The sequence below is a fragment of the Eublepharis macularius genome, chromosome 5 (genome assembly GCF_028583425.1).
Source record: "Eublepharis macularius isolate TG4126 chromosome 5, MPM_Emac_v1.0, whole genome shotgun sequence".
NCBI classification, from domain to species: Eukaryota; Metazoa; Chordata; class Lepidosauria; order Squamata; family Eublepharidae; genus Eublepharis; species Eublepharis macularius.
Genome location: NC_072794.1, coordinates 12,640,496 through 12,657,113, shown reverse-complemented (window position 1 = coordinate 12,657,113; position 16,618 = coordinate 12,640,496). Strand labels below are relative to the sequence as shown.

General features: G+C 48.0%; 1 protein-coding gene across 1 annotated transcript in view; it reads left to right on the top strand.

Annotated features, from left to right (window-relative positions):
• The first annotated feature begins 10,207 nt into the window (after positions 1-10,207).
• COMP (cartilage oligomeric matrix protein) overlaps positions 10,208-16,618 on the top strand; it is a 39,603-nt gene continuing 33,192 nt past the window's right edge. The window contains exons 1-2 of the mRNA XM_054981407.1: positions 10,208-10,353; positions 13,369-13,454. Of these exons, the coding sequence (XP_054837382.1) occupies positions 10,278-10,353; positions 13,369-13,454 (162 nt within the window). The 5' untranslated portion in view covers positions 10,208-10,277. The remainder of the gene's footprint in view (positions 10,354-13,368; positions 13,455-16,618) is intronic.

Below are 16,618 nucleotides of genomic sequence, written 5' to 3'. Positions count from 1 at the left end.
CTTTTGCTGATCGTAGCATCTGTTGTATTTTTCGGGTGGGTCTGAATACTGCTTGAAGGTTATGCTTTTTCATAAGCTTTCCCATCTGATCAGTAATTCCTTTGATATATGGCAAAAACACTTTTCCTGTAGGTGACTGTTTTTCCTTGGTTGTTTGATTCATCCTGGGTTTGATTGCTCTTCGGATTTCATTTCTGGAGTAGCCATTTGCTACTCTATTTCATTTCTGGAGTAGTCATTCCAATCACCACCCCCGACAGAAAAGAGGCATAATGAAAACATTAGTGGATCGTGCAAGACGGATATGTGAGCCGCGCTTTCTCAATGAGGAAATTAATCATCTAAACCACGCACTTCAGGCAAATGGCTACTCCAGAAATGAAATCCGAAGAGCAATCAAACCCAGGATGAATCAAACAACCAAGGAAAAACAGTCACCTACAGGAAAAGTGTTTTTGCCATATATCAAAGGAATTACTGATCAGATGGGAAAGCTTATGAAAAAGCATAACCTTCAAGCAGTATTCAGACCCACCCGAAAAATACAACAGATGCTACGATCAGCAAAAGACAGCAGAGACCCCCTCACCTCTGCAGGAGTATACCGTATACCCTGCAGCTGTGGACAAGTTTACATCGGGACCACAAAGCGTAGCATCCAGACAAGAATAAAAGAACATGAAAGACACTGCAGACTTGGACAGCCTGAAAAATCAGCAGTGGCTGAACATAGCCTAACTCAAACAGGGCACAGTATCTTATTCCAGGACACCAAAATACTGGACAACACTTCCAACTACTTTGTCAGACTGCACAGGGAAGCCATTGAAATTCACAAGCATAAGCAAAACTTCAACAGGAAAGAAGAAACCTTAAGAATGAACAGAGCATGGGCTCCAGTTCTGAAAAACACCAGGCCAACAAAACACTCCACACCCGACAATAGCCCTGCAGAGAAGATTAGCACATCAAGCACCAATCCATATGTAAAAGAACCTCCTCAGGAGACAGTGAAGCCTCCCGCCATTAGCATTCCACACCCTGGGAAACTCTTACAGAATGACTCAGTGAAGCCTCCCGCCATTAGCATTCCACACCCTGGGAAACTCTTGACAGAATGACTCAGCTCAACCCCACCCCTCCTGAGTAGATACAAATGACCTACATCTTTTCCACACTGTGACACTGAGAGATCTCTGTCTTTTGGTGCTACACCTCTGAAGATGCCAGCCACAGCTGCTGGCGAAACGTCAGGAACTACAATGCCAAGACCACGGCAATACAGCCCGGAAAACCCCCAACAACCAACAATGTTTTCACTTGGTGCTTAAAACTGCCTGATCCAGCGGTCCCCATAGTCATGCCAGCGGGTGCCATGGTGCCTGCTAACACCCTTCCTGGGGCCTGCCAAGTGTTTTTAGAAAGTGGGCATGGCCAGGTGTGTTTTTCTTGCCCCATAGGGCTTGAGTGTCTTTTGGAGATCTGATAGGCTAGGCAGATTTTTTAAAAGTTGCTTTGGCCGCAGCTGCCACAACAGCACAAAGATCTTACCTTCAGTCATATACTGAAGCTATGTGTATGCAAGAAAATATTTTTAAACAACATATCCATTTTAAAAGGTACCTTTTATACAGCGATTCTGCCTGAAATGTCGAAGTGTCACTATTAGAGTTATGTATTACCTCACTCCTTAATGTGTTGTGGTTGGCTCCGCCTCTTGTGGCAGCCTTTTTTTTTTTTGCCCACTACCCTGTGTCAGAATTCCAAGAATTCAGACTAAAAAGGTTGGGGACCCCTGGTCTAATCTATATACATAAAGACAAGCGTCCTAACTGACTCATCAATGCCCAGCCCAAATCCCTGGATCTAGAAACATGACATTTGGGGAGAACGTTCTTTTCATGATGTAATCACCCACTAAGAAGGGATTTTAAGAAATTCGCCCCCTAAGGGAGTAAAAAGGGGTCAAATGTGTTTTCCCAAAGGGATACAGCTTCCTTTTGTGGCTGGCAGGCTGCTGCCTGCTTGCTCCCCCACCCATTGCCAGCTTGACTACTCTTCCCTGATTGGGCCAGCCTTTCAAGGTCATTTGCGTATGCGGCCTGATTGGTCCTCACCCCCAACATTCTAAACAGTCTGCAATTGCTATTGGGAGTCACTGAATGTGTCCTGAGGTAAAATGTACCTCCTAGTCTTCCCCTAAAAGTTCACTAGGGTTGCCAATATCCAGTATTATAACTGGATTCAAAGTAGTTAAATACCGTAGCAAAGCACTGGTATCAAGCGAGTCCCTTATAAACCTACCCAACTACTGCATTTTTTCTTCCAAGGCAATGCTTCAAGTGCCCCTGCCTTCTGAGAATTGTTAGGTGGTAACCCAGGAGAAGGCCTTCTCGATCATGGCACTGAAACCCTGGAACTCCTTCCTCAGGGAGACTCATTTGTCCCCCTCTGTTGCCATCATCCACTAGCATGTGAAGACTTTTTTGTTATGCTTGGCATTCCCTCAGTGATCGTTCCTTCCTGCCCTATGTTTTAATTGTTTTTATGTCTGTATGTTTATTTTAGTTTTGATTTTAATGGCTTTGTTTGTTTGTTTCATTTATAAGATTTTTGCCCCACCTTTCTGCCTTCATAGAGCCACCAAAGCAGATAAATTAAAACAAATTAAAATCTCATCCTAAAAAATCATTAAAATTGGCACATTGATGTATTTATCATTAAAATAATTTAAAACCAGAGCTTAAAATTAATACAAAAGATTTCAAAACAATAATTATAACATTGGGGAGGGAGGTGGGATCACTGTAGGGCTGCCAGTCCCCTTAGTGGGGGCAGGGGATCCCTGCTCTCAGCCTCCCCCCCCCCCCCGCTGCTGCTCAGAGCTTTCCCCTGGGTGGGGGGAAGGTTCGGATTACAGGCCCAGAAGTCAAAAACCTCCTGGACCAGCGTGCAGTGGGCACACTCCGACTGGTTGCGATGACATCACTTCCAGAAGTGATGTCATCATGCTCCCTCCAGGGGTGCGCGTGCACTATACTTGCACATGAGAAGACCTCCAAAGTGAATGCCAGGTACTGTTAACAAGGCAACCTGAGATCACTGAGTGAATGCCATGCAAAACAAAGGAAGGCAGCCAACATAAGGGGACAGTGAAACTCCCTGGGGCAACATAATGGGACAGTGAAACTCCCTGGGGAGAGAGTTCCAGCGTCTTGGTACTATTACTGAGAAGGCCCTCTCCTGGGTTGCCACCCGCCTAGTCTCAGATTGCTGCTCAGAGGGTTTGTTAATTTCCTCTTTGCCTCTGGAAGGCTCTGTCAGTTTCACCTCCCCTTCTAGGAGGCAAAGAGGAAATTAACAAACCCTCTGAGCAGATCTCCCTGGCTCTGCAAAGAGGGGAAATTAACAAAGCCTTCCAATCTCTTTTAAAACTCAGCTTCCTGGCTAACATTGCGACTCCCGCTCCTCCTCGTGTAATTCGTCTCTTGTAACTTGCCTCTCAGAAAGCAGGGGCACCCAAAGCACGGCCTTTCAAGCTAACTGCAGTGGTGTGGGGGGGGTGATGGTTAATATGATTTTTATTATATTTTCCTGTGTGTCATTCGCCCTCCCACAAAATATCTTATTAGCCTGCCAGAGACTGGTAGAGTGAAGAACACAACCACATTAGATCTGCATGTATTATCCTCCCTGCAAGGCTTTGGGGAGGGTAATTTAAAACAAGAAAACAGGTCAGGGAGAAAGAGTTAAATGTCTTTCGCCCAATTGTCTGCCTACAGGTGGCTGCTCTAATGTTTTGTTTTTTTAAAAAAAAGAGCCAGGAGATTCCATGATGGATAAACCATGTCACAGCTCCTTCGACCCTGAGATACTTAGATATTTGACCCTTGTTATCCCCCCCCCATCACATCTCTGTTCCCTTCTGACATCCATTTACTTCTTTCGTCTTACCTACTGAAGGATCTAGCTAATATTTTGGCTGATGAAAACTGGCAGGCTTCCAAACAATATTATTTCTGCAGAATGCATATTTAGTTTAGTGGCTGTCTGAGCTTATGTAAATGCCCTGCATAGAACATGGGTGGAGGCTGAAACCAGCTTCCACTTACTGGCTCTTAAAATGAAAAGCTAAGCATAGCCTACTTGGGCTGAGTTGTGGGGTGCTGGGGCTGACCTTGCCCTTATATTCCCACAACTAAACCAGTCTTGTACAGCATTAGACAGTTCACCCTCTCCACTCGTCAACCAAGATATTCATGAGCATGTTGTGACGTCACAGCAACTCAGCCAATGGCTAGGGTGGGGCAGCTGGGCAGCAGATTATTTTGGCCAGTTTCATAGTAGTACAGATGGAAGGACACACAGCTACAACAGCGGCCAGACACTGGGCTTTGCATTTCTCTCAGAAAATTCCGTTCCTCTGGAGAGACACCGTGAACTGGTGTGGTGGTACCAGCCACACTCGAGAGCCAATGACATTCCTGTCTGCAGAAGGAAAACCAGCAAATGAATGGCCATCTTGGGGTGAAGGCAAGTGTGGTCCCACAGCAACTACAGTATACAGAATACAGCAGAGTTGTGTCAGACCCCTGAGTTGTTTATCCTTCTGTTTTTGTATGCATCAGCTCTGTGTTACAACAGTGGCTTTGGAGACACTTTCAAGTTCCCTGACCCAGCCGAAGAACAGTGCAAGTTCCTTTTCCAAGGAAAATATAGGAAGGGAGTGATCTCACCCTGTTGGGACGGCGTGTGCTCACAAAATGATCCGTAGAGGCCATCTGTTGGCTGCCGGGTCCGGAGGGCTGCCGATACTCCTACCACAGGCGAGAGAGAAAATAACTTCCAGATCCTCCGTGGAGGCAGGAGAAATCGCCTCCTGTTACAAAAAACCTTCTGCAGAGCTTCATCTTGAGATTCTTGTCCATCCTATTTCCTGTCTAAAAAGCTGTGTTGTTCAGGGCTTCACCTGAAGTCAAGATTCTTCCTCCCCTCCTCGTTTTCACAGTGCTGTTTCGCAATTCTCCGTTCCTTTCGCTGAAACTTGTAGAAAAGATGAGTTTCTGGGGGTTCATCGCCTCATGGATCAGATCCATTCTTTGCTTTGCCTCCCCATTTTGAAACTTAGGGGACTGAAACGGTCTTTAAGCACAGGAGGGGGGAATAACAACAAAGCAGATTACATTCCAAACTTACAAAGAATAGAAGAGCCAAACGAACAAAGGCAACAGTATCACAATAAAATACAGACGAAACTGGACAGTGTTTCAGGTCAAAATGAGACTGCATGTCTGTTCGGTCCTATCCAAAACCATTGTGTCCTCCCTCCTGAATTAGTTTCAAAGGAGATCCCATTCCAGTCAAGGGTCATTAAGTGAACAGGAGTTCTGTCATTATACTATCTAGTCAATTGGATGCAGCTGAGGGCAGATGAACTCAGTGGGGTGTTAGTGTGGGCAGTTTAAGTGAGCAAGCAAACAACTTAAGTCATGCTAAAGGAGTTGTCCAGACAAAGGAGGTTAAAAATGGCCTTTTCCACGTGCCCTTAAAGGGATGGCCCACTCACTGAAAGCTGTCAGCTTTCCCCCTTGACTCCAGACGTCTCCGTTTTCAAAACGTTTGCAGGCTGTTTGGCTTCCGTTTTTTCGGTGCCTTTCCTGGGACTGTGGGAAAGTACACTCCCAGAAAAGGCATTGAAAAAACAGAAGCCAAACAGCCTGCAACCGTTTTGAAAACGGAGACAATCGGGAGTCAAGCAGAAAAGCCGCCAGCATTCAGTGAGTGGGCCGCCCCTTTAAGGGCACATGGAAAAGGCCAATGTTTGGAAGAAACAAACCTGGCTTCAACTGAATCAGAGAGAAAATGACACCATTCTGCCAGCCATTTCAGAATGCTCTCTGTACCAAGAATTTGTCTACTTTCCTCAGTGCCGTGAGTGAGCATGCTGTCCTAGGTTATGAATTCTGCAGTGCACAAATGCCATAGAAAAGGTCTTGAGGGTACATCATTTAATGTAAGGATGGTTTTTCACAAAGTAGGCAAATAACCGCCTCTTTGAGTGCCTGAAAGAAGGTGCCCTGAGTTAGTGATTGATTTATGATGGCCACCAGAGGCTCACTGATGTTTGCATGATTTTAGCATCCAGAATGGGCAAGGGTCGAGTGCACAAGTGGTGGACTTCACAGATCCCAGGATCCTGTCAACATTTATCACAGAAACTGGGTCAAAACGGGCCATTAGACCAGATGATGTATTAGGAATTCCTTCTGCCAGAGAAGGAGGCAACCCAATGGCAACGTCATGTGGAAGACCCCCAAATGAACTGCTGCAGTTTGGGAGGCAAAGTGGGGCAAGAGGATGTGTGTGGAAGCAGGCAGTCTGTTCTATTTCTGCAGAGGTACGGAACTGTAGACTTCCACATAGACACCATTTCCACATGTGCCTGCCTTAAGAAAGGAGATTTGAGCAGAGCTGTAAGGGCACCATCTCCCTTTTCGCAAGGCATTTGACATTCGATCGAAGGGAACTCCCCCCCTTTCCAAACGAACATTTAACACCTTGCTTGGCTAGAGAAAAAAATGCTCTTTCCATGCAGCCTCATTTTTATTGGCTTTGGGATGGACATTTCCAGTTGTCAAGACTTCAATTTTTTTTCCTCTTTAATGTTGGGCTTTTGGTTTGGCTGATGCATCTCGCTGGAGGCTCCATTCTCCCAAGGACCAGGCCCGGTTCCTAATGTGAATTCCTGTCGGGATGATCTAACAAGAGAGCCCTGTGTGCTCTTGCGTCTTCATTCCATGGTCATTACGCATTGCCCCTTGTGGGTCATTCCCCCCCAGCCTTAAAAAAAATAGCTTAAAAATAAAATAAGGCTTCTATTGAAGTGATGCGTCTCTCAAGAGATGCTTGCTAGGCAAGAATTAATCAAATGGTACAGTTTTATTCAACAAAAACAGTAGAGTGGTTCAGGAGGACTAGAAAACTGCAGTTTGCCACTCTCTGACCAAGCTTGGGGGATCCCCCGGAACCCATGCTCCCTCCTTCCTCCTCCTTTCCACAATGCACAGTAAAAATGTGGAACTCATTGTCACTGGATGTAGCGATGGTTGATGGCAACTTGCCCAGCAGGGCCATCATAAGCAGATCCAGAGGAGTTAGCTGTGTTAGTCTGTAGTTGCAAAATAGTAGAGTCCAGTAGCACCTTTAAAACTAACCAACTTTATTGTAGCATATGCTTTCGAGAACCAAAGCTCTCCTCGTCAGCATCTGACGAAGAGAGCTGTGGTTCTCGAAAGCTTATGCTACAATAAAGTTGGTTAGCCTTAAAGGTGCTACTGGACTCTTTACTATTATAAGCAGAGTTACACCCTGCTAAACCAATTGGAAGGGCATAAACTTGGCTCAGGATGGCATTGTAGATGGGTTAAATAGGGGATCAGACAAATTCCTGGGGGACAGGTCTTTCAATGGCTATATTGAAACTCTGCATTCAAAGGCAGTCAGCTCTGAGTACCAGTTGCTGGGTTGGGGGAGGGGATTATGAAAAGTATTTTGACCTTGGTGGCCTTTCCAGGGCACCTAGTTGGCTGCTGGGCTCAGGATGCTGAACTAGAGAAACCCAGCAGGGTTCTCTTGCTGCTTCCTCCTCTTCTGGTGCCCAGCTTGTTAATTAGTTATTTCAGCTTCCACTGCAAACCCTTGTTAGCTGTCAGATCCACAAAGGCGAAATGAGGTTTGTGTTTGCGGTTACTGCAGCACACAGTGACAATCATCCTTGTAGCTGTGGTTGCTGCTGCGGTTCATAGTGGTTATCTATTCATTTAAGGAGCTCAGCAGGTTTAAGTTTCTCCTTCCATTTTAACCTCACAACAACCCTAGGATCCTGAGGTGGACTAGGCCGAGAGTGAGCAACGGGATGAATAGGACAATTGGAGGCTTCATTGAGGATGGGGATCTGAAACAGGGTTACCTAACACACAAATCGCTGCAGCATATCCTTCTCTCTTTGCAATGTTCCAGAATGGGGGAGGCCAGAATAACCGGGGAGGGACGTGAGGAGAATGAGGGAGGATGGGGTAACTGGGGAGGGGCCTGAGGCAATTGAGGGAAGCTGGGGTAACTGGGGAGGGGCCTGTGGAGAATGAGGGAGGCAGGGGTAAGTGGGGAGGGGCCTGAGGAGAATGAGGGAGGCTGGGGTAACTAGGCAGAATAAGGGAGGCTGGGGTAAGTGGAGAGGGGCCTGAGGAGAATGAGGGAGGCTGGGGTAAGTGGGGAGGGGCCTGAGGAGAATGAGGGAGGCTGGGGTAACTAGGCAGAATAAGGGAGGCTGGGGTAAGTGGAGAGGGGCCTGAGGAGAATGAGGGAGGCTGGGGTAACTAGGCAGAATAAGGGAGGCTGGGGTAAGTGGAGAGGGGCCTGAGGAGAATGAGGGAGGCTGGGGTAAGTGGGGAGGGGCCTGAGGAGAATGAGGGAGGCTGGGGTAAGTGGGGAGGGGCCTGAGGAGAATGAGGGAGGCTGGGGTAAGTGGGGAGGGGCCTGAGGAGAATGAGGGAGGCTGGGGTAAGTGGGGAGGGGCCTGAGGAGAATGAGGGAGGCTGGGGTAACTAGGCAGAATAAGGGAGGCTGGGGTAAGTGGAGAGGGGCCTGAGGAGAATGAGGGAGGCTGGGGTAACTAGGCAGAATAAGGGAGGCTGGGGTAAGTGGAGAGGGGCCTGAGGAGAATGAGGGAGGCTGGGGTAAGTGGGGAGGGGCCTGAGGAGAATGAGGGAGGCTGGGGTAACTAGGCAGAATAAGGGAGGCTGGGGTAAGTGGGGAGGGGCCTGAGGAGAATGAGGGAGGCTGGGGTAACTAGGCAGAATAAGGGAGGCTGGGGTAAGTGGAGAGGGGCCTGAGGAGAATGAGGGAGGCTGGGGTAAGTGGGGAGGGGCCTGAGGAGAATGAGGGAGGCTGGGGTAACTAGGCAGAATAAGGGAGGCTGGGGTAAGTGGAGAGGGGCCTGAGGAGAATGAGGGAGGCTGGGGTAAGTGGGGAGGGGCCTGAGGAGAATGAGGGAGGCTGGGGTAACTAGGCAGAATAAGGGAGGCTGGGGTAAGTGGAGAGGGGCCTGAGGAGAATGAGGGAGGCTGGGGTAAGTGGGGAGGGGCCTGAGGAGAATGAGGGAGGCTGGGGTAAGTGGGGAGGGGCCTGAGGAGAATGAGGGAGGCTGGGGTAACTAGGCAGAATAAGGGAGGCTGGGGTAAGTGGAGAGGGGCCTGAGGAGAATGAGGGAGGCTGGGGTGACTGGGGAGGGGCCTGAGGAGAATGAGGGAGGCTGGGGTAACTGGGAAGGGGCCTGAGGAGAATGAGGGAGGCTGGGGTAACTGGGAAGGCCTGGGCAGAATGAGGGAGGCTGGGGTAACTGGGGAGGGGCCTGAGGCATTTGAGGAAGGCTGGGGTGACTGGGGAGTGGCGTGAGGTGATTGAGGGAGGCTGGGGTAACTGGGGAGGGGCCTCAGGCGATTGAGGGAGGCTGGGGTAACTGGGGAGGGGCCTCAGGCGATTGAGGGAGGCTGGGGTAACTGGGGAGGGGCCTCGGGCGATTGAGGGAGGCTGGGGTAACTGGGGAGGGGCCTGAGGAGAATGAGGGAGGCTGGGGTAACTGGGGAGGGGCCTGAGGCGTTTGAGGAAGGCTGGGGTAACTGGGGAGTGGTGTGAGGTGATTGAGGGAGGCTGGGGTAAATGGGGAGGGGCCTCAGGCGATTGAGGGAGGCTGGGGTAACTGGGGAGGGGCCTGAAGAGAATAGGGGAGGATGGGGTAACTGGGATATGAGCATGAATAAAATGGAGGATGTTGGAGTAAATGGGATAGGGGCATGCAGAGAATGGGGGAGGACAGGGTAATGGGAGGGCTGCGAGAAGAGACCAGCAGAATATTTGAAGCAAAAGGTGGCTTTTAAAGGAGGGTCTGGGGCAGAATCTGATCAGCAAAGGCAGCAGATTTTCAATTCTGCCCCCCCCCCAAATCTGTGTAAGCAATAACCACACACACACACACACCGTCACTAGCCTCTCCTGATGGCTTTCTCATACTGTTTATTTTTGTAACTTAATTTCTGCCCCCCCCCCCCCGCCCCACGCACTGGGAGCCAGAAATGACGTCCAGCATCTGAGGGAATAAGATCTTGAGAGGCAGGAATGCAGCTTCACAGACAGCAGCTCTCAGGCGCCCAGTAGAGGCAGACCTCGCAGGTGGAAAGGGATAGTCGACAAGGGAAGCGTATCTCCAGCAGCCCCCGAGCATGGCAGCTGCCCCGGGCTGGGTCCTCCTGCTGAGCGTGTGCCACTTTGCAGCGAGCCAGATGCCAGGAGGAAGAGGTAGGTTGGGGGGGGGGGGTTGCTGCCCTTCCAAAACCCTTCAAGACAAGGAAAGGTCAGGGGGCTGTGGCTTCCCCAGCCCCTACTTTCTTCCCCAACCTAGTCTGAGCTTCCATGCTTAGAGGCAGTGTACCCTGGAATGCTTTATTCTGAGGATAAGCAATCTGGGGAGGAGAGAGTGGAATCTGACGGGATGATGTGGATCTGGATTGACCTTTGGTTTGATGCAGCAGAGCCCTCCAGACTTTCTCCTCATATCTAGTGTACTCTAATTACTGCCGTTTGTGGTGACTGCAACCTCTCGCAACCTCTTTGCCCCTCAGTGACATAGGAAATTTTTCTGTGGGGAGTTGGGGACTTCAAAACTTTCCTGTTTTGCTTTGGTTAATCAGAAGACTGGTGACGGGGGCGGTGGGGGGATAGGGAATAGTGGAATAGTGAAAGAAACTGCCAGCTTCTTTTCCACACATGGCTCTTCTGCCTTTAATAGCTGTGTGGGATGCCCAAGCAGAAATTCACTAAGAGAAACACTTAGGCAGAAGCTGGGATAGACTTAACTGCAAAAACCCAACACCTGCAGAATTTCATGAAGACGCAGGATCCTTGCTGGAGCAAAAGTTGGCAACCTTAGGTGGTGGTGATTTAGGAGTCTTCTTATTTTTTCTTTTTGTTCTGGTATATTTTTCTTCTTTCCTATTTTTTCCCTCTTTTACCCCACTTTCTTGGTTTTGGAATTCCTGGTGGGGAGACCTGAAGACTAAATAAGTAATTGTATTGCTGAGGGTTGGAAATACCGTTTTACATAACAAGTTAGGGAAAATTAGGCAGTAGAAGATACTGCCCAGTGAATGGGAGTGGGTCACTTTTTTAAAATGCTTCCCTCTCTGCACACAGAAAACCTCGTCCATATCTTTTCTAAGTGTGCTGAACTCTTTCTCCTGATATGCTAGCTCTCTTCTTACAGGGAAGCATTTTTTTCTTTTCATGGGGGCGAATTCAGAAGTGGTAATCCCCATCCTCTTTAATTCTACTTCATGTGGTGACTGTGGCCAAACAATGCTGAAGTTGTTGCAAGATTCTGGGATTGTAAGACTCCAGTTTGACCATGAGTAATTACAGATCCAAAGAACAGAAGGAGGAGAGAAAAATTGTGTATGCTCAGGACTTTTTAAACAACTGATCAGTGAAGAGGATTTTATTTGTAGTATTCTGCGTTTTATTCATATTCCCCTTACAGCCAATAACTTTACACAAATCAAGACACCAAAGACAGTGATCTTCAAAAGAATATGGGTTTATTACTTTATATTGATAAAACAGATTGGTAAAAATGTGTAAAGACCAGTTCCGTTGGGGGGCTTTTATACCCTTCAGCTCTAATTTCTTTACAGAATAAAAGCGGTTAATACAAATAATTCTTCAGCAGTACATTCCTCCAGGACACATGGCACCCAGCGAGTCTAAGAGACAGGACAAAAAAGATCTTGTAGTATAAACGTATTTAAATATCTGGAGCCATACTTTTGTTATGAGTATAAATCCAGGAGACTGCTTATCCAAGGCAAAAAAGAAAATGAAAACAAAAGAAATGTTGACATTCTCTCCTTACTGTAGGTTCATCACGACCCGCAGCTTTATCTGAGAGAAGGAATTTACCCATCGAGGCAGAAATTGCCTCCTATATGAGAGGGCAGATTCCATAAGAGCTCATATAGGTAAAAAGTTAGAAAAATCCCCTAACAATCAGGAAATGGGAAACATCAATGCCAGTGGCCTGAGGGAAGTATGTGTATCTTCTTTATTTTATCCCCAAGGCGACTTACAGTCTAAGGCCAGCAAGGAATTGCAGGGTCAAGACCAGACTTCAGCTGGCAGCTCCCAGATCTTTCCCACTATACTGCCTTAGAGCCAAGCTACAAGTGACGCCTGACACAGGTTGGACACTTGTCAGCTTCCCTCAAGTTTTGATGGGAAATGTTGGCATCCTGGTCTTGCAGCTGTAATAGAGAGCCAAGCTGTAAAACCAGGATGCCTACATTTCCCATCAAAACTTGAGGGAAGCTGACAAGTGTCCAACCTGTGTCAGGCGTCACTTGTAGCTTGGCTCTAAGGCAGTATAGTTACAACCTGTGTAAGCAAAATCAAAAAGAGTCCAGTAGCACCTTTAAGACTAACCAATTTTATTGTAGCATGAGCTTTCGAGAATCAAGTTCTCTTCATCAGATGCATGGTACAGAAACTGGTCAAATATAGAAGAGGAATGGGGAGGAGGGGAGGAGAGAGAAGATGCAATTAGGGGGAGAGAGAGGGAAGATGCAACCCAAACCTGTGTAAGGCATCACTTGTAGCTTGGCTCTCAGCCCACTGGTCTGCTTTCGGGAGCAGAGGGCTGTGATCCAGAGACAGGAGCAGACTTGTGAAAGATTCTCCCAATATGCCTCTTGGGGTGGGTGGATCAAAGCTGCCCATTGGAGCTAGGATAATATGAGTTACCCAAGCGCAGAGTTAAGCCCACAATTTCAGCCCCATGCATATCGCAGGAGAGCAACTGGTCTCAGGGAGAGGGGCCATCCTGTTATCACACACTTGGAAGAATGCAAATAATCAGTTAAATAGTTAATGTAGGTGATTTGTCGGTAGGGCTTGATGTTCAGAACAAAGCATTTTTGTGGAATATTTTATGATACTGTCACAAGGAACAAGAATGGGCAGATTAAATACAGCTTTCTTTTTGTCTAATGGTGAATCAGCTTCAAAGTTGGCTTGATTTTTTTTAATATTTCATATTTTTAAGGCATTTACTTCTGAAGGCATCTACTTTAAATTTTTGACATGTACTGTACATTGCAGATTTTTCAGTGGAAATCTCAACTTTGTCAGTCTAAAGGCAAAGGGGCATTCTCTGACTTGACAAGAGACGAGGGTACTCTTTGAGACTTTTAAAACGTTTTTTAAAAATCTGCTCAAGTATTTGGGGCCATATCTGCAGAGAGCTCTGACCCTTTGCCATTGCAGGAGGAGATGTTTCACCCCAGATGCTGTCAGAAATGAGAGAAACAAACCAGGTGCTTAGAGAAATCACAGAGCTGCTGAAACAACAGGTAAGTCACTTCTGTAATCCTTTTCACAAGTTCCAAAAACCCTCCAGAAAACCCAAATGGTACAACACAGCAGGCAAGTAACTGTCGAAATCTTCTCTGCAAACCGAGCCTGTTATTTACAAGTTACACAAATACAGGATAAACACTGCATTTACTAAATCCCCACATCTGCAGAAAAATCCGTTGTTTAGTTTGGAGAATTCACCTTCCCAAGGAGAGATTTACGCTTTTTTAATGTGGGATATATCTGGTCCAGGCTAGAGGAACTTCTCAAAAGCAGCTGCTTGCTGTATTTTCCTTCACTTTTCTGCACAACTACCGGGGACTAGAGCCCTGCCCTGGATAGCCCAGGTGAGCCTGATCTCATCAGATCTCAGAAGTTAAGCAGGATCAGACTTGGTTAGTAATTGGATGGGAGACCTCCAAGGAAGACCGGGGTTGCAGAGGCAGGCAATGGCAAAACACCTCTGTTAGTCTCTTGCCATGAAAACCCCACCAGGGGGGTCGCCATAAGTCAGCTATGACTCGATGATACTCTTCACCACCACCATGGGGACTAGAAACTTGCAAAAAAAATGAAAGAGGGAGGGTCTCTCAGAACGGTGGCCAACTGGGGGCTTGCAAGGCAAGGCACTCCTGGGGAATTCTACACATAGTTTCCTCTCTAGTATGTCATAGAAAAGGAAGGCAGGGGTCCCAAGGACCACAGTGTGGAAGATGCAGAAGGATCACAAAGCTGGAAAATGGTGAAGGAGTTCTGGGCTCCTCAACTCCCTGGAAGCTGAAGAGAACCCTCATGTTTGGAGGCACTCTGTCTCTGTATAGCAGATGCTAGGGCCAGACACCAAGGGACATCTCTCCCCTTGGGAGCTTCCCAGAGGAAATGTGCCCGCTGCTATTTGGAAATGGATCTCATGCCCGCTCGTATGCCTTCTGGACCAAGCAGCATGAGAAGGGGGTGTCATTTGGCCTCTTGGTGGAGTTTTGGCCCTGGTTTGTCTGCCTGACTCTCGTACGCAGCCGCATTCGGGTCCTTTCCCCCTGCGCACCCCCCTACCCAGCTGCTGCCTGTCCCTGCCAGCAATCTGGAAAAGCAAACATTTGTGAGCCAGAAGTAGAATGCAGCCCGGGGGGCTTGCAGGGTGCTCTCTGTTCAGCTGTCTTCACCCTCCCACCTCCACCCACAAGTGCCTGCAATGACAGACATGTTCCTCTTGTGGTGGTGGCGGGGCGGGGGAAGGATTCTTGGGTTTCTGCTTCTGTTTGGGCACATCTCCAAGGTGGCAGGCTTTGCCATACCACAACTGGGAACAGAATAACGGGCGAGGTAGACCTTATGGTCTCAGCCAGCCAGGCCCTTTTGTGAAGGGCTAAGCAGAGCCCTGTTCGCTAGCTAAGTCAGTTCAACAGAACCTCCATGTTCTGAAACAGACTACCTGTGTATATTGGTGTCATGTGGTGGTAAGAGTGTTGGACTGGGATCTGGAAGGCTCAGGTTTGAATCCCCACTCTGCCGTGGAAGCTTACCGGTGGCCTTGGGCCAGTTGCCCATTCTTAGCCTAACCTACTTCACAAGGTTGTCGCAAAGGTGACAATGGAGGCGAGGAGAACAATATAAGATGCTTTGGGTCCCAGTTGGGGAGAAAGGGGAGGGGTATAAACAAAGTGCAATAAAATACCTGTGAATGCCAGATGCCAGGGAGACTCACTTGCTTTGCTTGTGGGCTCCCAGAGGCGTCTTGCTGACCAACACTGGCAGTGGAACAAGGGCCAAATCCAGAGGGGGCCATCCTATGCTCCCCTTCCCTTCTTTTAAACAAATAATAAATCCGGTTCCCTCTTTCCTCTTCTTATAACTGTGTTTTCCTTTTTATCCCTTCTGCTGAACGCGAGGGATGAGTTCAGTGTTTGCAAGCAAAGAATTGCCCCTTGTGTCTCTCCAACGCGCACAAAATCTCCTTCCTTTCGTGCTTCTGGCAGCGGAAAGAACACAGCTTCCATCCCTGCCGTGATCTGTTCAGGTCTTAGTAGCAGATCTGGATTTGATTAAAGATCCCAAACACCACGACCGGTCATTGAGTCATGTGCTGGAAAATGCCTGTAACCCCCCACACCGGTATTCTGTTGAATGTCTTTCTCTGGAGTTTTGCCTCCAGAATTATCAAGCCCAGAAAAAGAGCTGGTTGAGCCCAGACTACTCCAGGCTTGTTAGAGCTTGGATTGACCCTGGTCAGTACTTAGATAGGAGCAGGGCTTTTTTTCTGGGGAAAGAGGTGGTGGAACTCAGTGGGTTGCCCTTGGAGAAAATGGTCACATGGCCGGTGGCAATCTCAACTCCCCTCTGTCTGGAGATCAGGGGGCGGGGCCACCAGCTATGTGACCATTTTCAAGAGGTTCCGGAACTCCGTTCCCCCGCGTTCCCCCTGAAAAAAAGCCCTGGATAGGAGACCACCAAGGAAGACTGGGGTTGCTATGCAGAAGAAGGCAATGACAAACCATCTTTAATCATCTCTTGCCTTGAAAACCCCGTGGTCCTGGGTTGTCTTTAGTTGGTTGCAACTTGATAGCACATAATCATCATCATCAATAATAATGATAGTGATAATGATAATGATAATAATAATTTGTAGAAGCAGACACAAGGGATTAAATCCACCGTTCTCTTTTCTCTGGAAATACTGGGAAGAGAAGCTCTGGGGGATGACTAGGAATCTCCAACATATGAGTCTGTTTTCTGCAGAGTCAGACCCCTGGGCTCATCATCTAGTTCAGTCTTGGCAGCAGCTCAGGCAATTAACACCAGAGATCCTTCCTGCGTGGGCTCTCCTGCATGCAAAACAGGGCCATTTTCATACTGCTTACTGGCCACGGAACACCACGCCGAGCTCCCGGAACGACAGTGTCTTCCTGCGCGATTTCACGCGAGAACTGTTGTTCTCGCAGGAAATCATGCCAGGAAGATGCTGTTGTTCCGGGAGCTCGGTGTGATATTCTGTGGCTAGTAAGCAGTGTGAAATTGGCCAAGGTGGTCTGCCGTTAAGATGTGGGTTCTCCCTCTGACTTCGAGCCAAAACACACGTTAAGAAATACCTAGGTTCAGCACGTGTTCTCTTACCTCAAGGTTTGCCGGGATCTGTAGGCGTCCTGGAAGCTTAAAGTTTAGC